We start from the raw sequence: 25,453 nt of genomic DNA on the forward strand, positions 1-25,453 counted from the left end.
CATATTTAGTATACAACATTAATGGAAATCAGGTTTATGAAAAGTGGGCATAAAATATTTACATAATAGAAATAACATATCACTGTAAAATTTATGATATAATATAGTTGTGAAGGAAATATCACCGTTGAGCAGTAAACACACCACTAAATGACCACAAATAAGAATTACATTTCTTAGTCAAGCAGTGGTATTATTCCTTTATAACAGATTTACATTAAACAACTAATTTAAACTATATGTAGCTTAATACGTTTAAACGACCGTATATGACAATTGATAAGTATTTCCTAATAATTAAAATTCTTACATTTCAGGTAGGCGTCATCCATTCAGATCTCATTGTAAGTAGACTATTTTGTTGTTTCATTTCACTTTATGTATGTTTCTTTAGTTAAAATCTTAAACAGCCGATTTTTATTTCTATCAACAAACACGGCATGTGTCTCTACGTAAAAAAATTAATATATTCGAAATACACATTATCGAAACAGCGTATATTGTTACAAAGCCCGACGGCTTAGAAGGTATGATAAAAGATTCTAATTTTATTATCAAAGCAAAATATTCTAAACAGACGCGAAGAAATTTTATAGGCAAATTGGTAAAACGATGATAGATGTAAAGGAGACATTTAAAATTGAAGACGTGGAAGAGTTCTGGAAGAAGATAACAATGAAAAGTTTAATGCTAAAATTGACGGGATAGAACGTGAGAAGGGGGCCACAGGATGTAATTGAAAAGATAGGGTTAGCTCTTATAAAGTCTTATTAATGGAAAATCCCGCGACCTGACTTCTAGCTGAATTGTTTGGGAGATGTACACGAAAATTTCACTATATCTCTAATTATCATTCAGAATCCCGAGCAAATATCTACCAAAATCTCATGATACAAAATTCCTGAAGAATTACCGACAAATGACATGTCTCAATACCACTTACATGACTCCTAAATCTATAATAACTGAAAGAATGTACACTTTCCTTGCACAGAACGTTATCCTTCCACAAGCACAGAAAGACAGTAAAATAATTCTTATGGGTGCAAAGATCAATTACCATAAATAGAACGAGTTTAGAAAGTTGCCGCAGCAAAGTAAAATACTGTGTACGCCGAAGATAGACTACACGAAAGCATTTGATAGTGTCCCACATCGATGGATACTCGAAGTCCTTTATATATATATATATATATATATATATGATGGACTTCGAGTATATATAAGATCTTTCTTGCCATCTCCAAAAATTTACGAAACAGCATGCCCAAATAGACCACGTCTTTTTCTTAACCATAGTAATGGAATAAGCCATTCAATAGCTTCAGTATCACGCGAGGCATCCATTAAAGTGACTCCATGTCCTCATTACTTCTCTGCATGGCACTAGTCCCACTTTCAAACCAATTGAACAACATCGGAATGCCTACAAAAGTCTTAGGATAATAAACCATTTCTTTTTGCATGGACAATCTGAAACCGTTTGCAAGAGATAGACGGGCTGCGAATAAGTGTTAAAGAGTTTAACAATGATATCTGGATGGATTTTGGCCTTGAGAAGTTTGCTAAAGCAAATTTGGATTGGACAGAAGCTCAGACAAACAACATCCATTAAATTAGACACTAGCATCAACTTGGCCCACACGAAATGCATAAACACGTAGGTATAATGCAGAGTTGGCATCAATTTTTCTTGCGAATCTACAAGCTTCCTTGACAACAGAATATAATTGTTTTCTTGTTCGTACACAAGTCGCAGCATATAGACCTCTGCACTGCATAAATACATGTTCATTCCTATAGTGGAGTTTCCATAGCATAACAATCCTTTTCCTTCAGTACTTTTATGTTGGTAAAAACCGTCAACGTCTGCCTAAAGGCAGTGAATGTTAGAGATCAATCATTTTCTTGTCTTCTTGCCCTTGCGTTGGAGTCCCAGAGGCGAGCAATTAATGATATCGAACTGTACTCGACAACTGGATTTGACTACGTATGTTCTAATATGTTTAAACAGTAATATACTTTTTTTTAAACAGTAATATACTTTTTAAACAGTAATATACTCTTTTGAAAGCGTTTTATCGAACGTTTTAAGTATATTAAGAAATTTAATAGTAATTCACTTTAGCAGATAATGACTTTATTTGGAGGAAAATATTAAATAATTTCCTTTGAGCGACTATAGATAAACCAAAAAATGTATATCTTAATAGCTTCAAAACTTATATATACATCATTCTTCTCTATTTTTTTCAGTTCGTCCTTCACATGGTATGTAACTATTTAAATATTTCCAATTGCATTTTCCAGTTTAAAACAGTCATTTTCTAGTTTAAAACATTAAGTTGAGGTCTTAAGTCACATTATTGAATTCATAAGATGCTGTGTATATATTTTCAGATTGATTTGATTGTAATTCACTTTAGCAGTTAATAATTTTATTTGGAGGAAAATATTAAATTATTTCCTTTGAACGACTATAGATAAACCAAAAAAATGTATATCATAATAGCTTCAGAATTTATATATACATCATTCTTCTCTATTTTCTTTTTCAGTTCGTCCTTCACAAGGTATGTAACTATTTCCAATTGCATTTTCCAGTTTAAAACAGTCATTTTCTAGTTTAAAACATTAATTTGAAGTCTTAATTCACATTATTGAATTCATAAGATACTGTGTATATACTTTCAGATTGATTTGATAGTAATTCACTTTAGCAGTTAATAATTTTATTTGGAGGAAAATATTAAATTATTTCCTTTGAATGAATATAGATAAACCAAAAAAATGTATATCTTAATAGCTTCAAAACTTATATATACATCATTCTTCTCTATTTTTTTCAGTTCGTCCTTCACATGGTATGTAACTATTTAAATATTTCCAATTGCATTTTCCAGTTTAAAACAGTCATTTTCTAGTTTAAAACATTAAGTTGAGGTCTTAAGTCACATTATTGAATTCATAAGATGCTGTGTATATATTTTCAGATTGATTTGATTGTAATTCACTTTAGCAGTTAATAATTTTATTTGGAGGAAAATATTAAATTATTTCCTTTGAACGACTATAGATAAACCAAAAAAATGTATATCATAATAGCTTCAGAATTTATATATACATCATTCTTCTCTATTTTCTTTTTCAGTTCGTCCTTCACAAGGTATGTAACTATTTCCAATTGCATTTTCCAGTTTAAAACAGTCATTTTCTAGTTTAAAACATTAATTTGAAGTCTTAATTCACATTATTGAATTCATAAGATACTGTGTATATACTTTCAGATTGATTTGATAGTAATTCACTTTAGCAGTTAATAATTTTATTTGGAGGAAAATATTAAATTATTTCCTTTGAATGAATATAGATAAACCAAAAAAATGTATATCATAATAGCTTCAGAATTTATATGTACATCATTCTTCTCTATTTTTTTGGTTTCAGTTCGTCCTTCAAAGGGTATGTAACTATTTATATATTTCCAATGGATTTTTCTCGTTTAAATCAGTTATTTTCGAGTTTAAAACATTAATTTTAGATTTTAATTCATATTATTGAATTCATAAGATGCTGTGTATATATTTTCAGATTGATTTTATTATATTAACAATCTGAAAATATGGATAACTAATAATATTACATAAACACAAAAGATCATACACGTACAGGGTGTTCGGACTAAATTTAACAGTTTGGATACAAGGAAGAGAAAATACAATATTCCATACTGAATTAGAAGGATTTTTAAATAACTAAACTTATCAAGATGGCTAGCAAATGGGTGTTTACTGAAAGGAGCCGTCCTCAGCTCCCATCTAAGCCTCACAACGGCTCCGGAACCTGGTTCATGCGTTCCTCACTGTGTTCCTGAGAAGATTTTTGAACACCTTCGTCTTGACACCCAGCCTGGCCTCTGTGTTGAAAGCAGAGTAGATAGTTATCTTTCTCACCTGCTTCCATACACGGTAATCCATTTGATTAAAATCGGAGAATCAGGATGCCCGAAACTGGGGTTGGTGTAGCCATAAGAATTCTCCGACAGCCATTTCTGATTCTTTCCAGTACTATAACAAAGAGCTAAATCCTGCAGCTACACACATGGCCTTCACGCAGCAGCCCTATACAGTCAGGGGTTGACTGCTTCACATAGTCGTCTGAACTGAGATTAAGGGGTCTATTTAAAATTGTAGCAATCAACCCATGCGTGCGAACGCAGTCGAAAGTGACCATTCATGAATGTCACAATTTTGTAGACTCCGATGCAACTGTCCAGTCATGTTGTCGGCATGTAGACAACCAATCTGAATCATCGTTTTACAGGGATTTCTTTTCCAATATTCATATGTTTTCTAATCCTCCATGTCGGAAATATTTTTCTCAACAACAAGTTTAATCTTTATGCCCTCGGATCTGTTCAATTTGACTCACAGATTTTTTAAAAAATGTTTAACTAATCAGTTTCAAACTCCGTAAACTGGTGGAATGTCTCACGCAGAACACGATTTACTTTGAACATTTTTGACAAAAGTTGGTATTTTAGACGTTATTTCGTGTTATGATTGTATTTGGGTAATTTCAACCAATCTACGACGTGTTGTTCATTTTTCTACAAGTCAAAAATTTTTTCAAGTACGTTGCTTTTTTTTGTGATTTCTTCACGTCTGGAAGTATCGATGTTCAAATTCCTTCTGAAAGTTTCATACTGGAAGAGAAAGTAATTTCGGCAAGTCCATGAAATGAATCATTGTTTTCTTCATTTGGTTCCAAAATTATAAAATGGAAATTTTGTTGTGAGAATAATTCGTTCTCAACACATCCATTCGACAAAATAATGTCATCAAATATATGGATATAAATACGAATGGATGAGTTTATAACATACTCTTTTCTACTCTAGGAACAAGGCCCAAAATTTGGTGGGAGGGGGCCAGTCAATTGGATCGACCCAGTACGCAACTTGTACTTAATTTATCGACCCCAAAAGTATGAAAGGCAAAGTCGACCTCGGCGTAATTTGAACTCAGAACGGAAAAACAGGCGAAATACCGCTAAGAATTTCGCAAATTTTTTATTTCCCACAAGGGGACAACACAGAAGGAACAGTGCAATCTGGTATGGGTCAGATTTAACGTATGAACTGACACAGATGAATTTTTTTAATTTTACATAAATATGAAGAGTTGGAATGATAACAAGACGTTACAGAATGGAGTGGGGAGGCGGGATATGCTTGGACCAGAAGAGTCCCGCCTCACCACTGATGCTTTAGGTTCATCCTGCGTTGTATTTATGCGGTCCCATCCATACACAACATTCATGCGACATTCTTCCATCGATCTTGAAACATTTACGGGGACAAGCATTTTTTCTCTAGCTCTATTTTCCTTCTTAGATAGAAAGTGAAGAAATTTACCAACCCAGGGCCAGAGATAAAAATGCCTGTTATTAACCCTTTCACTCGCGTCTTCTAAATTACCTCTCTCGCAACTGCTACTACGATGAGAAAGCTATTCTTACCTTCTTTCGATAAGAAATCCGGTGGGTCAATTTTTACTATTGACTCAGTCGATAGCTCTACTTTTCCTGTACATGACAATAGTTGTTAGGCATAAACCCACACATCTGAAACCTCCGAACACTGAAAAATAGCATGCGGGACGGTCCCGCCCTCATCTTGGACAGGTCAGTGGGCCAGGGGCAACATGCCTTGCAAGCTTTCCTGGACAGATAAGGCTCCTCGGTAACATTGCCATGCCAAAGACTTCTGGAAGTTATCCAGTGTCTTCGGCCTGAATGTACGTTGGAACAGACTAGCCAACTGACTATCATCGAGACCTAGGGTTTCATCCAAGGAATCGTCACATTTCGCATCTACCAACCCTCTATAACAGAATGTGGTAGAACTACTACTGCAGGCATTGCCCGAGAGATGGAATATCCTGAGAGCCTTACGACATTCCGTAAACCATGTACCCAACTTCGATCTACGATAGAACCAGATATCCAGTCCACCGAAACAAATGAACTTGGGAAACATCTGTTTTGCCAGGGAGACCACACTCGTTCACCATCCAGATAGAACCATAGATGCCTCAACCTCAGCGCGTACCTACGTATCATCAGCCAAAGCATCCCTAGCCCACCTTTTAACGGTTGTTGGCAGCAAATAGAGCATCTCACAAGCGGCTTCGAGACCTTCCACAAGAAGCGGAAGAGCTGTCTTTCCAGCTTGCTCAACCACGAATCAGAGCGGGGAACGACGGTTAGGCAGTAGGTGATGAGCGATGCGATGGACACATTGGCCACTTCCGCACTCCCTTTCTCCACATTCGAAGCATTTCTTTACTACTCACAAGGGGCTAAACACAGAGAGGACAAACGAGGACAGACAAACGGATTAAGTCGATTATATCGACCCTAGTGCGTAACTGGTACTTATTTAATGGATCCCGAAAGAATGAAAGGCAAAGTTGACCTCGGCGGAATTTGAACTCAGAACGTAGCGGCAGACGAAATACCGCTAAGCATTTCGCCTTGCGTGCTAATGAGTCTGCCAGCTCGCCGCCTTAGTGTTTATAACATATCAGAGAAAGAGAAAGAAGTTGGAATTCACGAGATACTTTATTAATTACTACAATCATTTCCACCAATCAAGCATCGGTTACTCTCGGGTGAGATACTATGCAAATAGTTATGGTGCATCATGCGGTGCAAATGTGCTCCGTCAGTTGACTTGTCAAAAGCACTTTCTTCTTTCATTTCCGTTTCGCATAAATCGATTAGAATACATTCTGCTGTTTGTGTGTATTTACTCGCTTGCATGAGAAAACTCGAGTTGGAATGAAGAACACTTCTCTTATACCTAATAAGGTGACTTACAAAGAATCAAAAATAAAATAAGTATAAGTAAGTGAATCGAATACCATGCTTTACACTGATAATGAAGTACGTTAAATAAAATCATAAAACAATAAAAAAAAAACACGGGTGAAACGAAAAGCGAAACACAAAAACACAATTGGACATTCAAACCCTTGGCTATAATTGTATTCTATGTGGTAAAAAATATATACATTATGCATATATACATACACCTAAACATACATACATGAAATCAAATTTACCCATTTTCTACCCTGTATAAAAAGACATCTACCGAGAGGCCAATGCCAGTGCTCACACACACTCATCACTCAAGCAATAGACGCTCTTCGATTATGGTTGTTATCTATTCACTTTGGGATGATTTATGATTTGATGTCAACAGATTCGTAGATCCACAAATACCGATTCGTACAGATATAAGCGTGTACATATGTATACTTACAAACGTGTCCGCGTACGCCTTACCGTGCATGCCAAATGCGAACACGCACACACAGCAACAAGCACATGGATCACCGCACGCACCTCCATAAACATAGGTAACCATGCAGATAGATTCGCGCACATCCACTCCCACACTCTCAGTGCCACCTATACACCCATAGAGGTTTCCTCGCAGACATACAGACATTAAACCAATTAGCACGGTCCATAAGGTTTTCCTGTGAATTTGCAAATATGAATATGTCTCTCCACAATACAGCACTTTCTATCAAATGTCCTTGAGTATCACGCTTTTGATAATCCACTCCGATACTTAAGACACTTGAATGTCTTTGGTGATCGACCTCATTGATTTTCAGGAACCATCATCGATAAACCATGGTGTTTCACACCGAAAGTTTTCTTTCTGACACAGTCAAAAACAATCTTCCAATTCCTTCCAACTTTTGTGTTCCAATTTAGAAAGATAGCATTTTCTAAATCACTGTGTTATGCGTATATGTTCTGCATAAATAGCAATGCGTGTGTGTCTTTCTTTCGTGTGTTATCATTGTATGGGCCATGGATGGGTTCTGAAAAGTAAAAGTGTTTAAATGATTACAAGATGGTAATATACTGCTAATTAAGTGTCCCCAACTGCACCCCGAAATCTTTATCTGTATATATATATATATATATATATATATATATATATATATATATATATATATATATATATATATATATATATATATTAGCAATGTAACTGCACACGTGTTGTTGACAAGTTCCTTTTCTTCTTTGGACATTTCCTTTTACTTTTCCGGTGAACCGCTATGATAAAGACGTCAAAAATTCATTTTACTGAACGTGAAACTAATGCCTGCCTTGTGCACGCCTTCGAGTTGTCTGTTAATGTGTGTGTGTGTGTGTGTTTGTGTGTGTGTGTGTGTGTGTGTGTGTGTGTGTGTGTGTGTGTGTGTGTGTGTGTGTGTGTGTGACCGTGTGGTAAGAACGCATGCTTTCCAACTAAGAATAAGTCCTGGGCTCGATTTGCTCGACTAAAGCCCTTTAAGACGATACACCAGCATGGCCGCAGTCAAATGACTGAAACAAAATAGTGAAAAGAATATATATATGCATATATTTATCTATCTATCTATCTATATATATATATATATATATATAAATAATTAATAATATCAGGGTAATAAAGATTTTAGAAATTTTTACTCACTGTGGCCTAGCGTGTAGAAAATTCAGTCAATAGACTATATATTAATCATAAAAATACAGTGTACATTTACACACATAAGAAGTATCCGTCATAGGATTCCTTTCACGCTAGATAGAGTAGCTAAAGTTCAAACCACTATTAGGGGTAAAAACTCGAAGGCAATGAAAAATAAAAACATTTACCATCTGTCTCCTGGACCATGGTTTCTGACATTTTTTAGCAAATAAAATAATTTGCTAGGTGAAGTCTTCATCAACAGGTACGCCTAGATCATGTTTAATATATATACTCTTTTACTCTTTTACTCTTTTACTTGTTTCAGTCATTTGACTGCGGCCATGCTGGAGCACCGCCTTTAGTCGAGCAAATCGACCCCGGGACTTATTCTTTGTAAGCCCAGTACTTATTCTATCGGTCCCTTTTGCCGAACCGTTAAGTGACGGGGACGTAAACACACCAGCATCGGTTGTCAAGCAATGCTAGGGGGACGAACACAGACACACAAACACACACACACGCATATATATATATATATATATATACATATATACGACAGGCTTCTTTCAGTTTCCGTCTACCAAATCCACTCACAAGGCATTGGTCGGCCCGGGGCTATAGCAGAAGACACTTACCCAAGATGCCACGCAGTGGGACTGAACCCGAAACCATGTGGCTGGTTAGCAAGCTACTTACCACACAGCCACTCCTGATATATATATATATATATATATATATATATATATATATATATATATATATATATATATATATATATATATGTATATATATATATATATATATATATATATATATGTATATATATATATATATAGTTGAAATTTATAGAAAAAGAAAACACGAAGACTGGTGTATGAACGACAAGCAAGTGTATTAGTTTGACGCTCATGAAACTGAAAAAGTATTTTACGTTTCAAGCCTTCGCTCTTCAACAGAAGGGAATAAGTGAAAATAAACAGTGAGAATAAAAGAAAACTTGTGGATTTAGCGCTCAAGCATATATATATATGTAAGTATATTTGTGTGTGTGTGTGTGTGTGTGTGTGTGTGTGTGTGTGTGTGTGTGTGTGAGTGAGTCTAATATATTCATATATATCACATGAATACTTTTATTTAATAAAATGAATATTGATGTTGTTTTTAGGTTATTACAGCATGACGGGTAGGTAAAAATATTTTATATATATATATCTTTATAGAAATAGCATGAAAAATATATAAACAAAAATTCGTACAAATTTAATTTTAACCTCAATTATAGATAGTTCTAGAAACATTGTTTAATTTTCTTCAAGAGTACAATAACTGCTGACTCTAAATTCTGCTGCAAGTTAGCTTTTTCAGTTTCATTATTGCAATATTTGTAACATCAGTTTTAAAGTAGAAATCAGCCAGAATTAACTGCTTACGTTCTAATAAGTTTAAACTGTCATACCCTTTTATTAAAAGCACAATTTTTTTAATCAAAATTTTTAAGTATGTTAAAGAAATAATTACAATTCCCTTTCTCATATTGTAATTTCTATTTGAAAGAAAATGTTTAAAATATTTCCCTTCAGAAACTATAAATAAACCAGAGAAATATATGCTTTAATAACCACGTGATTTATATGTATATTATTCTTTATTTTTTTTTAGTTCTCGATCCATCCAGACTTCCTTCACGCGGTATGTAACTATTTAAATTATTTCCAATTGAATTTCCTAGTTTAAAATAGTTGTTTTTCTAGATTTTAATCTACATTAGCAACCCAATATGACACTATAGCTATATGTTCATATTGTTGATATTGTAGTAACAATCTGAAAATTTAAATAATCTTATAATATTACATACACACAAGAAATCATACACGCACAGGATGTTCAGGTTAAATTTGACAGTTTGTGTACAAAGGAAACTTTATAGCCCATCCAAAATTAAACACATTTCAAGAAAGGAAATAATATCAACTAGATTATTGCAAGCAGATAAGAATTTACTGAAAGTAGACTCACTAAGCTCCCACCTCAGCCTCAAGATATCTCCGGAACCTACCTGGCGCGTACATTCCTCTCAGTAAACCCGTCAACATTTTCGAACCCCTCCATGAAGACGAAGGAGCTTAACGGGTTACGAATGTAACAAGCTGATCTTGAAGATCAGTTGACATGAAAAAAAAACAGTCATCGTTTGTTCGGACATCCTCTATAAATTTGAGTCTGTAAGTTTGAATGTGTAGTTATGTGTGTGTGTGTACGTGTATGTGTGTATGTGTAATATTACTACTACTACTACTCCTTATACGAATGATAATGAAAATATTGATAATAACAGCTATAGATTAGAACAAGCTAGAGAAAGTATCTCAATAATAGACTTACGGTTGACACTCACGAAAGCTGATGTGCGGAAAGACCCCTGTGAAGATAGCGTGTCAAATTTCTATCGGCCCTCATCACTCCTGTGCTCACAAGCAACGTTACATCGACTGTTCAATGAAATTACGAGAGCTGCTGAGTAAAACTCCTGACTGGTTAACATATAGCATTACTTACCTTCTCCAAAAGAATAATGAAACATCAAAGAACATCAGATTAGAAATGACTCAAAATTTGAGGAGAATCAAAGAGAAAAGATTATAGAAGGAAAAGAAGACATTATGAGAGAAATAGTCTATGAAGCAACAAATGAAAGTTTAATATTGAATTTGACGGGATAGAATTTGTGTGAGAGAGGGATGATGGTCAGCGGTGGGAGAGACTTGGAATACAAGGGTTGTGGTTTGCTCTCAGTGAGTTTCATACATGGAAAACCCGTTTCCCGGGCAGTATACCAAACGTCTGTCTGAATTGTTTGAGCGAACTACTCGAAAATTTATATATATCTCTAACTGATATCATTGAGAACTTCGAGCATAAACATCAAACAAGGCTTCCTTCAAGGTGAATCCCATTCACGATTACATTTCTGCATAAATCTGGTCCTGCACACAAACTAATAGACAAATATCGGGTATGCCTACAAAATACTTTGGATAATAAACCGACTTTTGGGAGGTTTTTATCGCATAAACAATCTCAAGCTGTTCGCAAAGAATGACCAATCAAGAGGCTGCTACAACTGGTTAATGAGTTTAACAATGACATCGAGATGGATGTTGCTCTCAACAAGTGTGCTGAATTAAGTTTAGTTAAGCACAAGCTCAGACACAGGGCTATTTACTTAGCGTCAGTCTGTCTTCTGAATTTACAAACTTGCTTAATAATAGAATGCACCCTTTTGCTGCCTTCAAGTTCGCAAACAAGCCGCAGTATTCTGTCCTCTGTAGTAGATAAAATAATGTCCATTCCTATACAGCAGGTTTCGTGGCATTGTATCATAACTCTTTACCCACTACTTTAAGATTGGGACAGACGTCTGCCTAACGCTGGTACATGTTATTAGAGGTCAAAAGTTTTCTTTGCTTTCCATATGTTGGAGTCCAGTAGGATTCCCATTAATGAATTTCTCCATCAGAATTGACTATGTACGTCCTAATATGTTTAAACAGTGGTGTACAGGATACGTAAGATACTTGAGGATAGGTAAACATTGTTTTCTATAATGTTATTCAATAAAGCCACCTTCAGCATCAACAACCGCATCTATATGAGATCTAAATCATCTACATGCTCGAATAAAGTGGTCCTGGTTCATTGAGGACATTACTCTCAAAAACGATCCACATGTAATAGTCCAATGGGTTGAGATCTGAGGAATTAGGAGGCCAATTGTTAGGGGTTATGTGATCATGAAAATTTCCAGCCAACCATTCCGGTGTTCCTAGAGCCATGTGTGATAGTGCAGAGTCTTATTGAAACATATATGGCCTTCCATTGCATAAACTGTCTATCCATGGCTTAACAATTATTTCCAGGACCTCGATGTAGGCGAAAGAGTTAACTCTAAGGCCTTGTGGAAAGAAGGAAGGAGGCATCAGATGTCCTTCATTCCTGACAACTCCTAAAACCATGACAGTTGCAGGAAATTTTGTAAGCATAACACTTGGAACTTCAGAATGGTCTGCACATAACCATCTGTGATTTCTTCTGTTAGCTTTTTGATCTTTGTCGGTCGAGAAAAACCTAATAAATTCTTCTGCTGGATTTTTCAGTTTGTTTAAAAGCTTTTCAGATCTGATGTAGTGATTTTCTTTTGCTTTTTCTGACAAATTGACTTTTCTCATCATATAAGACATATATCTGAATTCTTCGTGGAAAACATTTCTGACTGTTCCTTCTGACACATGGAGATCTTTTGAAATCGACTTCATGGAATTTCTGGGATTGTAATCAATGGTCTGTTGAACTTTCTAGATAAATTCAGGAGTTCTGATGATGTCAGAGCGTTTAGAATGTTTTTTTATGATTTTATACTGGTGATACGATTTCATCTTCAGTCTCTAGCTCCTTACAAACTTTGTAGACGAAAGGTCTGGTAACTTTTTAAAATATATTTCTAAATCGCTATGCTCAGCCTTTATAGCCACAATAACAATATGCTTCTTCATTTCTTGAGTAAGCTGAGGGTCTACCATTATTATTTCCTGAAACAAAGATTATTCAGAGTTAGCAAAACATGCAGCAATGACCCCAAAACGGTATGTCCTCAAATACCTTTCGCACCTTGTATATTTTTAAAGTACAAATTTTGTTACTGACGTGTTAATTATGATAAAAAATGTTAAATTCTTTCCTTTCAGAAATTAACTATATATATATATATATATATATATATATATATATATATATATATATATATATATATATATATATATATATATATGTCATTCTTTATTCATATACATGCCATTTATTTTTTCAGGTCTTTCTGTACGCAATATATAACTATTTAAATATTTCCAATTCCATTTTCTAGTTTAAAATACACACTTTGAGATTTTCATCTACATTAGCGACTATATATATATATATATATATATATATATATATATATATATATATATATATATATATATAATACTATAACTATATTTTCATATTGCTAATATTGTATTAACCATCAAAAAATATAAATACTTAATAAAATCTCGTTTTATCCCTTCAAACTCAGCATTAAACTTGCATTTATGTCTCCATACCTTTCTCTAGAACTCTTCCACTTCCTGAAGCTTAAGTACCTCTTTTATTCATACCTTTGTTATCCCAATTTCTGTACACGCCTACTTTTCTTCGGGATCAGCTTGGTGTATTTGTGAACAGTCAATCTCCATAGTTTTCATGGGCAAGACAATGAAAGTATTCGAGGATATTGTAAGGAACACGGAAGGAAATGCTTGCGCCGGGTTCCGAGGCTGTCTTGAGGCTGAGGGAGGTTGCTTTCAGTAAACTCTTATCTGCTGGCGATAATCTATTTGATATTCTTCGCTTTTTCAAAATGCGTTCAATTTTTGATGCTGCATTGTGTTTTCTTTTCCTAGCACACAAACGCTCAAATTTAGCCTGAACACACTTTACATGTATAATGCTTTGTGTGTATGTAATATTATCAAGTATTTATATTTTCAGATGGTTATATTAAAATTTCAAAAATACTTGTAGTTTGGTGCGTCTGTTATACAATGGTTCATGTTATTAGAGGTCAATAATTGTCTTGCCTTTCTCTCCGTGTAAGACTCAAATTGATGCACTGGTCAACCAGAATTGACTACGTACTTCCTAATATGTTTAAACAGCGATGTACATTTCTTAATGCACAACTTTTGTTATCGACGAACTAATCATGATAAAAAAAAACTACATTTTTCTTATTTGAACCTTTCCATTCCACGTTTCCGGTGAAGCGCTATGGTCAACACGCTAAAAATTCTTTTTTACTAAGCATGAAACAAATACATTCTTTGAACACGTCTTCCTGATGTGTATTAACGTGTGTGTGTGTGTGCGTGTATCTGTGCGTTTGTGTGTGTATATGTACGTATGTATATTTGTGTATGTGTATGTGTGTCCAATATATATATATATATATATATATATAAGACAATTTATGCGAAATACTTTTATTCAATTAATGTATATTTTTGTTTTTAGGCCAACTCGGCATGCGCGGTAGGTAGAAATATTTTTATATACCTTTGTAAAAATAGTCTGAAAAATATATAAACAAACTTAGCACAATCTTAATTTTAACATCAATTATAGACAGTGCTAGAAACATTGTTTTATTTACTTCAAGAGAAAAATGCTTTTCTATTTGTGATCACAACAATAAATGCTGACTCTGAGTTCTGCTGTAAGTTAGCTTTTCAATTGCATTCGTAACAACCATTTTAATGTAAAAATCAGCCACAATTAATAAATTACGTTCTCATAAGTTTAAACTGTCACATCCTGTTTTTAAAAGCACAATTTTTTATCAAACGTCTTAAGTATGTTGTTGTCCGTGCAACATCGATATTCCCCGCTGTGTTTGTGAAATTTCTATATCTCTACCGTAAGGCTTCATTTCCACACTCGCCAGCATAATCTAATCCGTACATAGTCGAAAGACTCCTGTTTGCTATGTCCTGTTATTATTTTTATTGTGCAATATTGTCCGTTTTTCCCGTCCTTGTTTTCTTTGTATCGTGTATCTGGATGTTTTGTTGTCCTTTTTTGTATCACCTAGCTGTCCGGATATTTTGCATTCTTGTCCCATTTTGTATTTTATATATATATATATATATATATATATATATATATATATATATATATATATATATATATATATATATATATGTATATATATAATAAAGATACCGAGGACGTTTAACATGTGAGCTCGATAAAACAGCGCTCCGAAATCTATCCACAAACATTGGAAATAAAGACTTCGCATGGAGCCAAAAAATAGCTGACAACAAACCCAGACCATAGGGATGCATAATAATGTACAAAAAGCACCAAACCAAAACACCACAGACAAACATACCAATGGGAAAGAAAGCGATACAAATCTAAAACCTGGAAACAACGAAGGGGAGCCTATTGATTATGATACTATAAAAAGTAGAATAATCAAAGAACTGAAAAACACAGATCTCAAAATGGACCACCGAGCATACCTCCCAAAAATCAAAATAGACAAAAAACAACAACATCAATTATATACAGCATAAACCTAGCCGTCACAGAACTAATAGCCACAGAAGCAAATAGCGATATCACTGAGCTAAATGACTTAGTATACGCAGCAGCCACTGCAGTCACAAAAGAAGCTGGATGCTCCCTCAAACCCATCCAAAGAGGAGTACCACCACCCAAACAAAACCTGTGGATAAATAACATCCAAAAACAACACAAAAAATGAGAAAAGATCTGTCGATTCCTAATGAAATCAGTAGACAATCAACACTACTAAGCAACAAAAAGGAAACAAAAATACTGTTCAAATACAACATCACAGAAACAGATTTACCTGAGATTAAAGAAAAGCCAAAGCAAGATATGCTTGCCAAAGCACAAAGGATCCACCGGTACGAGAAACGTCAACGTTTCTTTGAACAAAACAAACAGTTCAACTCCAACCCCAAAAAGTTCTACCAAGAACTTGGCAAAAATAAAATAGACATCACTGCAGCACAAACGGCAGAAGAAGTGGAAGAATTCTGGAAAGAAATATGATCGGCGAAAAAACAACCAAAAAACAGGAGTTTTATAACAACAAACTCAGAATCTGAGCAACCTTGGACCCCCAAAACAACTGAAGAGGTCACCAAGGCACTGCAAAGACTAAGCAACTGGAAGGCACATGGGCATGACAAGATCCCCAAATTCTGGTTGAAATATCTGACGAGAATGCACAAAAAGCTGGCTGAAAACTTTAACGACATACTGGCAGAGCCAGAGACAATGCCTGAATGGCTGACGAAGGGGAAAACTATCCTAATTTCCAAATCTAATGAAACGGCAAAACCAGAAAACTACAGACCTATAACCTGTCTCCCTACAATGTACAAAGCCTTTACTACAGTAATATCGCAAAGATTGAACAAGTATCTGGAGGAAAACAACCTGTTTCCAGAAGAGCAGAAAAGATGCTGCAAGGGCTCATATGGCTGTAAAGATCAAATAATGATCAATAAAGCCTGAAGACAGCCGCAGAAAGAAGAAAGGCCTCAGTATGGCCTGGATCGACTACCGAAAGGCGTTTTATAGCATTCCCCACACATGGATCCTTGAAACACTAACCATTAACAAGGTAGCACCAACAATTATAAAATACATAGGACACTATGAATAAATGGCAAACAGTGCTACAGCTCCAAACAAAAGAGGAACTCATGAAAACCAAAGCCATCCTCATTAGAAGAGGAATATTCCAGGGAGACACGCTCTCTCCACTCCTTTTCTGCTTGGCACTGACAGCTCTATCTGATATGCTAAATAGAACTGGATGCGGATACAAATGTTACGGCAAAACGATCAGCCACCTTTTATATATGGATGACCTAAAATTATACGCTACAAATGACAAACAGCTGGAAACACTACTACAGACACTTCATGGATTTACCAAAGAAATAGATATGAAATTTGGAATAGAAAAATGCGCCAAAGTAATCCTGAAAAGAGGGAAACTAGTTAAGAGTAGCAACATCACACGAGATAAAGCCAATGAAATAAGAGTATTAGACCAAAGCCAAACTTACAAATATTTAGGATTCCATGAACTAGATATGATACAACACACACAAATGAAAGAGATGATAAAAAAGAATACTATAGACGAGTTAGATCAATACTAAAATCAGAGCTCAATGCTAAAAGCAAGATAATTGCTATTAACACTTTAGCCGTCCCAGTTATAAGTTACAGCTACAATATCCTTAACTGGACACTAAATGAACTAACCAAAATAGACAGGAAAACAAGAAAAATAATGACAGGATCTGGGATGCAACACCCAAAATCTGACATAGAAAGGCAATATATACAAAGTATAGAAGATGGTAGAGGCTTTATAGAGCTGTAAAACTATTATAGAATAACCACCATAGGACTGTAAAATTATCTACTACAGAAGCAAAGAAATATGATACAAATAGCGGCAAAACACGGGCAAAACAAAAATCTGTTCTCAGCATTTAAGGAAGCTGATAAATACAAACAAGAAATCATACCACCTAACAAATATGGAGAAGAAGAAGAGAAGAAGAAGAAGAAGAAGAAGAAGAAGAAGAAGAAGAAGAAGAAGAAGAAGAAGAAGAAGAAGAAGAAGAAGAAGAAGAAGAAGAAGAAGAAGAAGAAGAAGAAGAAAACCTATAAAACAAATGAAATCCAAACTAAAACTAGAACAGCAACGGACCATGATAAAACGATGGCAAGAAAACCTCCTTCATGGCAAATACTTGATTAAACTAAATGCAAAAGAAATAGACAAAGAAAAATCCCAACAATGGTTGGAAAGCTCAGGACTCAAGCCGAGACGGCGGGATTATTAATTGTAGCACAAGACTAAAGCCTCTCCACCAGAAATTACCAAAAACATATAATAAAAAGAATAAGAAGAAGTAACTGCAGAAAATGTGGAGATGGACAAGAAACAATATATTATATTATCTCTGGCTTCCCAGTCATGGCTAAGAAGGAATATATTCACAGACATGAAGCTATGCTAACATTATGGAATAACAACAGAAAAAAGATGGTATAGGCAAACATCAAAAAAGGTCACAGAAAACGAGAAAGCAACCATAGTCTGGGATATGCCAATACACACAGATAGAGAAATTAAGGCCAATAGGCCAGGTGTAGATGTCAGAGGTCATGAAGAAAAGAAATGCTTTCTAATTGACGTATCAATACCAGCAGATGACAGCGTGTCTCTAAAAGAAATGGAGAAACTTTCAAAACACAAAGACCTGGAAATAGAGGTAACTCGAATGTGGAATCTAAAACCAGAAACAATTCCTCTCATAGTAGGCTCATTAGGTATGATAAAAAATATTCAGACAAATACATAATAAAACACCAGGACTTACAAACACGTATAACATACAGAAAATTGCACTACTAGGCACTGCACACATCCTACACAGAACACTTTCAATACAATAACCATCTGAGCATCACTACAAATCACAGCACATACCCAAGGCACACAGAGCTGCGCTCGGTAGTGAAGAGAAAGCACGCTATAAAAATAAAACTACTGAATAATAATAATAACAGTAATAATAATAATAATAATAATAATAATAATAATAATAATAATAATAATAATAATAATAATAACACCGGGGGACGTTTAACGAGAGAACACCGGGGGACGTTTAACCAGAGAACACCGGGGGACGTTTAACAGAGAACACCGGGTACGTTTAACATGTGAGAGCGATAAAACAGTGCTCCGTAATCTATCCACAAACATCGGAAACAAAGACATCGCATAATAATAATAATAATAATAATAATAATAATAATAATAAGCTATGCACACATCCTACACACAACACTTTCAATACAATAACCATCAGAGCATCACAACAAATCACAGCACATACCCAAGGCACACAGAGCTGCGCTCGGTAGTGAAGTGAAAGCACGCTATAAAAATAAAACTACTGAATAATAATAATAATAATAATAATAATAATAATAATAATAATAATAATAATAATAATAATAATAATAATAATAATAATAATAATAGGGAGTATAACTCGAAACTTACAGGGAAAAATTGAATTTAGTATTAAATTAAATTTTACAAAATAAATATATAAATTCAAATTTTATCGAAAAACAATTCAGTTTAAAAGTATCGTCACTCCTCAGGTCAGCAATAATAAAAATAATAGTTAAATAAATAATCAAATAGAATTAAACAATATTTTTTAAAGAAATAAAATCATGATTGTTTTTATAGAAGAAACTCCGTTAACTAAATTTGAAACTTAAAAAGTAGGACCAGATGTCTATAATACATTTATCATGTTGAAAACCTAAGGCAAAAAAGTAAAATATATATATATGTATATATATATATATATATATATATATAGCGGCGTACGTACACTTTGTTCTCAAATATATATATATGAGTGTGTGTGTGTGTTATACACATACAGAGGGCTAATAGTTTTGTGCATTGGGACTTATCAAACACTAGTTACAATGCAGGTTAGGGTTAGGGTTAGTTGTTATCAGAGGTCAATCTTGCCTTTCTCTTCGTGTATTGGTACGTGATTAATATGTATATTATTCTTTATTTTTTAGTTCACCGTCTATCAATACTTGCTTCACGCGGTATGTAACTATTTAAATTATTTCCAATTGAATTTCCCAGTTTAAAATAGTTGCTCTTGTAGATTTTAATCTACATTAGCGACCCAATATGGCACTATAGCTATATGTTCATACTGTAGTAACAATCTTAAAATTTAAATAATCTATAATATTACATACACACAAGAAATCATACAAGCACAGTGTGTTCAGGTTAAATTTGATAGTTTGTGTACAAAAAGACTCAACTGCCCATCCCAAATTAAACACATGTCAAAAAAGGAAATAATATCAACTAGATTATTGCTAGCAATATTCATAACATCCATGTTAATGTAAAAATCAACCACAATTAACTAATAAGGTTCGCATAAGTTTAAATTGTCATGTCCTGTTTTAAAAAGCACAATTTTTTTATCAAACGTCTTAAATATGTTTGTATATATATATATATATGTATATATATATATATAAATATATATATATGTGTGTGTGTGTGTGTGTGTGTGTGTGTGTGTTATACACATGCAGAGTAAAAGTTACAAGTGATACAAGGGCTAATAGTTTTGTGCATTGGCACTTATCAAACACTAGTTAAAGTGCAGGTTAGGGTTTGGGTTAGCTGCTATCAGTGGTCAATAATTTTCTTGCCTTTCTCTCCGTGTACTGGAGTCCTGAATGACTCCAATTGATACACTGGTCAACCAGAATTCACTACGTACGTCCTAATATGTTTAAACAGCGATGTACATTTCTTAATACCCAACTTTTGTTATTGACGAACTAATTATGAGAAAAAAAACTTTAAATATGTCTTCTTCGAACCTTTTCATTCCACCATTCCGGTGAAGCGCTATGGTCAAAACTCTAAAAATTATTTTTACTAATCATGAAACGAATACATTCCTTGAGCACGTTCTCCTGTTGTGTGTGTGTGTGTGTGTGTGTGTGTGTGTGTGTGTGTGTAAAAATAGTCTGAAAATATATAAACAAACTTAGCACAATCTTAATTTTTACATCAATTATAGACTGCTAGAAACATTATAATAATAATAATAATAATAATGGTGATGATGATGATGATATTAATAATAATGATAATGCTAATGATAATGATAATAATGATAATAATAATAACAATAATAATAACATCGAAAAATACCTCAGGAATGAGAATCGAGGTTCGATATTTCCCCCCAAGACACTTGATAAAGGCTGGTGGGGGTATATCAGCCGAAACGTGTTAACAACAAACAAAATGGGGGCAAATATCCGTCAAATGTAAATAATGTAAATAATGCTCTGTAAAAGTAGTCTGAAAAATATATAAGCAAACTTTGAACAATTTTAATTTTAACGTCAATTATAGACAGTGCTAGAAACATTGTTTAATTTTCTTCAAGGGAAAAATGCTTTTCTATTTGTCATCATAACATTAACTCATGACACTGAATTCTGCTGCAAGTTAGCTTTTTCAGTTTCATTATTGCAATATTTGTAACATCAGTTTTAAAGTAGAAATCAGCCAGAATTAACTGCTTGCGTTCTAATACGTTTAAACTGCCATATCCTCTTTTTTAAAAGCACAATTATTTAATCAAAATTTTTATGTTAAAGAAATAATTACAATTCCCTTTCTCATATTGTAATTTCTATTTGAAATAAAATGTTTAAAATATTTCATTCCAGAAACTATATACATCGGCGGCGATCTGGCAGACACGTTAGCGCGCTGGGCAAAATGCTTAGCGGTATTTCGTCTGAAGTTACGTTCTGAGTTCAAATTCCGCCGAGGTCGACTTTGCCTTTCATCCTTTCGGGGTCGATAAATAGAGTACCAGTTTCGCACTGGGGTCGATGTAATCGACTTAATCCCTTTGTCTGTCCTTGTTTGTTCCCTCTATGTTTAGCCCCTTGTGGGCAATAAAGAAATATATAAATAAACCAGAGAAATATATACTTCAATAACCACGTAATTTATATGTATATCATTCTTTATGTTTTTTTTTAGTTCTCGATACATACGGACTTCCTTCACGCCGTATGTAACTATTTAAATTATTTCCAATTGAATTTCCTAGTTTAAAATAATTGCTTTAAGATTTTAATCTACATTAGCGACCCAATATATCACTATAGCTATATGTTCACATTGTTGATATTGTAGTAACGATCTGAAAATTTATATTTCTATATATATAAAGCTGAGAATGTGTGTCTGTCTGTCTGTTTGTGTGTTTCCCTAAAACTTGATAACTACAGAACCAATTTCATTCAAATTTTACACATGCCTTACTTAGGGTCCGGGGAGTGTCATCGGCCAAAAATGTTTAACTTCTTGCCTATTGCGAGCCCACAGCAATATCATATCTTCCCCACTACGATTCCCTAAAACTTGAGAACTACACAACCAATTCCATTCAATTTTTACACATGCCTTACTTAGGGTCCATGTAGTTTCATGGGCAAAAAGAATGTTCAACTTCTTGCCTAGAGCGAGCCCATAGCAATATCATATCTTCTCCACTATTTCAGTATTACGTGTTAAAAGTGAAACAAAAACATTTCTCTATTTTATGTCAGATACTTTCACTTTAACAATAAAAATTAGAGATAATAATAACAATTGAATTATATGTAGTAAGTAATAATAAAAATCAAACTAAAGTATAATGTAATCGTAACATAACAAAAGTAAAAATAGCAATTGGTATAAAATTGCTTCAATGATTTGAACTTGAATAAGTGGTTTCACATGAATGGGAATAAATTAAAAATAAAATTAGTGTGCAGAAATGGAATAGTCCTACAATTCCAGTCTGTTATATATTAACAGTATTGCTATCACAAGCGATATCAAGATATAACTTTATATTTTGTATTTTATATGTAAATGTATATATATATAGATGTACATGTCGTATGTACACATATATACATGCACTAGCACTATGACTCGGCAAAGACGGGTCATAATGCTAGTAATCTATATTACATACACACAAATTTCACAGAAGAAATCACGTTAATTTCACAGAAGAAATCATACAAGCACAGAGTGTTCAGGTTAAATTTGACAGCTTGTGTACAAAGGAAACTCAACTGCCCATCCAAAATTAAACACATTTCAGAAAAGGAAAGAATATCAACTAGATTATTGCTAGCAATATTCGTAACATCCATTTTAATGTAGAAATCAACCACTATTAACTAATTACGTTCTCATAAGTTTAAACTGGCAAATTCTGTTCTTAAAACCACAATTTTTTATCAAGTCTCTTAAGTATGCTTTTTCAGGGAGACGGCGAGCTGGTAGAAACGTTAACACGCCGGGCGAAATGCGTAGCCGTATTTCGTCTGCCGTTACGTTCTGAATTCAAATTCCGCCGAGGTCGCCTTTTCCTTTCATCCTTTCGGAGTCCATTAAATAAGTACCAGTTACGCACTGGGGTCGATATAATCGACTTAATCCGTTTGTCTGTCCTTGTTTATCCTCTCTGTGTTTAGTCCCTTTTGAGTAGTAAAGAAATAGGTATATAACTATTTAAATATTCCCAATTGCATTTTCTAGTTTAAAATAGATACGTTGAGATGTTTTTTTTCTACTCTAGGCACAAGGCCCGAAATGTTGGGAAATAGGGCCAGTCAATTAGATCGACCCAGTACGCAACTGGTACTTAATTTATCGATCCCGAAAGGATGAAAGGCAAAGACAACCTCGGCGAAATTTGAACTCAGAACTTAATTGCTTAGCAGTGTTTCGTCTGTATGAATATTGCTTACACTCAAAACATCTTACATGTCCAGGCTGTATTTGACATTTGTGAACAAGGAAAAAAAATCAGTAACGCATTCAAAATCAAACGCATTTAAAAAAAAATAAAGAATATCATCTAGATTATGGCTAGCAAATAAGAGTTTACTGAAAGCAGTTGCCCTCAACTCCCACCTGAGCTTCAAGACGGTTCCGGAACCTGGTACATGCATTCCTTTTGTGTCCCTGACAATTTTCTCGAGCACCTCCATCGCCTTGGCCATGAAAACGAAGGAGGTTGATTGTTCACAAAAGTATCAAGCTGACAAGGAAAATTAGACATAGAAAATCGTGAATTTTTGTCCGAACGTCGAGTACGCGCATGTTTGTGTGTGCGTGTATGTGTTTGAGTATGTGTGCAATACTACTACCACTACTACTCGGGGCTAATGCAGTTTCGCAACTCTCCTGTACTCCTACTAGTTGTCGGAGATTACGAATATGCAAAAAAAAAAATTTTAATTTTACCCCCGTCCCCACCACCCATTTAATTTTTTGATTTTGTTTACTTTAAAGAGAGCATGGCGAACTGACGAACAATTGCAAATCGAAATTAAATATACAAACATTAAAGTGAAAAGAAATTGCGTTTTACTTGTGTTTGCCTTAAATGATCGTAAATAATAATTTAATGTAAATTAAATATACTCCATTTTATGAGAAACAAACATTAATTTTTAATAATTAATGTTATAAAGTTTAATAAGGGGCTGAAATTTCACCCCTTAACCAATTTAAAATTTTGAACTTTTTCATCCATTTTTCTATTTGCTTGTCTATGTATCCCTGGCCGTATATTTATAAAATATATTTGTCAATTAAATATGGCGATCCTATAGAAGACGGTGTTACGAAAACGTTGTTTCTTGCATATTCGGAATCTCCGTCATCTAAATTATAGGGAAGAAAAATTTCGAAAAAGTACAAAATTTTAAGGGGGTAGGGAACGATAGTAGGGGTGGGGAGTGGTGGTAGAGGTGGGGAGGGGTAGTTGGGGTGGAGAGTGGTGGTAGGGGTGGGAAGTGATGGTAACGGTGAGAAGGGTGGTAGGGGTGGGGAGTTGGGTTAAATTTTTTTTTTGCATATTCGTAATCACCGACATTTAAAACGTAGGGATCCGGAAAAAAATTTTCAAAACAAGGAGGGGTGCGAAACTGCATCAGCCCCGAAGAATCCTTTCTACTATAGGCACACGGCTTCAAATTTGGGGGAAGGGATTAAGTCGACTACATCGACTCCAGTGCGTAACTGGTTCTTAATTTACAGACGCCGAAATGATGAAAGACAAAGTCGACCCCGGCGACATTTGAACCAAGAACACGAAGACAGACGAAATACCGCTAAGCATTTCACCTGGTATATAACGATTCTGTCAGATCGCTGCCTTCATAATAATAATAATAATAATAACAACAACGACAATAACAACAACAACAACAATCCGTTCTATTATAGGTACAAGGCCTGGAATTTGTTGGGAGGGGGATAACCAATTACATCAACCCCAGTACACAACTGGTACTTAATTTATCAAGTCCAAAAGGATGAAAGGCAAAGTCGACCGCGGTAGAATTTGAACTCAGAACGTAGCGGCAAATTAAATACCTATTTCTTTACTACCCACAAGGAGCTAAACACAGAGACGACAAACAAGGACAGACAAACGGATTCAGTCGATTATATCGACCCCAGTGCGTAACTGGTACTTATTTAATGGACCCCGAAAGGATGAAAAGCAAAGTCGACCTCGGCGGAATTTGAACTCAGAACGTAACAGCAGACGAAATACCTATTTCTTTACTACCCACAAGGGGCTAAACTAA

General features: G+C 34.5%; 1 protein-coding gene across 18 annotated transcripts in view; it reads left to right on the forward strand.

The window, feature by feature from the left end:
* The window catches only part of LOC115211758 (inter alpha-trypsin inhibitor, heavy chain 4), a 63,054-nt gene that overhangs the window by 33,315 nt on the left and 4,286 nt on the right, over positions 1 to 25,453 (forward strand). The window contains exons 12-22 of one of the 18 annotated variants that reach the window (XM_029780410.2): positions 318 to 344; positions 2,257 to 2,271; positions 2,559 to 2,573; positions 2,850 to 2,864; positions 3,152 to 3,166; positions 3,448 to 3,462; positions 9,711 to 9,728; positions 10,205 to 10,234; positions 14,639 to 14,656; positions 19,808 to 19,837; positions 21,828 to 21,857. In XM_029780410.2, the coding sequence (XP_029636270.1) occupies positions 318 to 344; positions 2,257 to 2,271; positions 2,559 to 2,573; positions 2,850 to 2,864; positions 3,152 to 3,166; positions 3,448 to 3,462; positions 9,711 to 9,728; positions 10,205 to 10,234; positions 14,639 to 14,656; positions 19,808 to 19,837; positions 21,828 to 21,857 (228 nt within the window). The remainder of the gene's footprint in view (positions 1 to 317; positions 345 to 2,256; positions 2,272 to 2,558; positions 2,574 to 2,849; positions 2,865 to 3,151; positions 3,167 to 3,447; positions 3,463 to 9,710; positions 9,729 to 10,204; positions 10,235 to 14,638; positions 14,657 to 19,807; positions 19,838 to 21,827; positions 21,858 to 25,453) is intronic. The other 17 variants (XM_029780413.2, XM_036502854.1, XM_029780411.2 and 14 more) reach the window with 17 other exon arrangements.

The sequence above is a fragment of the Octopus sinensis genome, linkage group LG5 (genome assembly GCF_006345805.1).
Source record: "Octopus sinensis linkage group LG5, ASM634580v1, whole genome shotgun sequence".
NCBI classification, from domain to species: domain Eukaryota; kingdom Metazoa; phylum Mollusca; class Cephalopoda; order Octopoda; family Octopodidae; genus Octopus; species Octopus sinensis.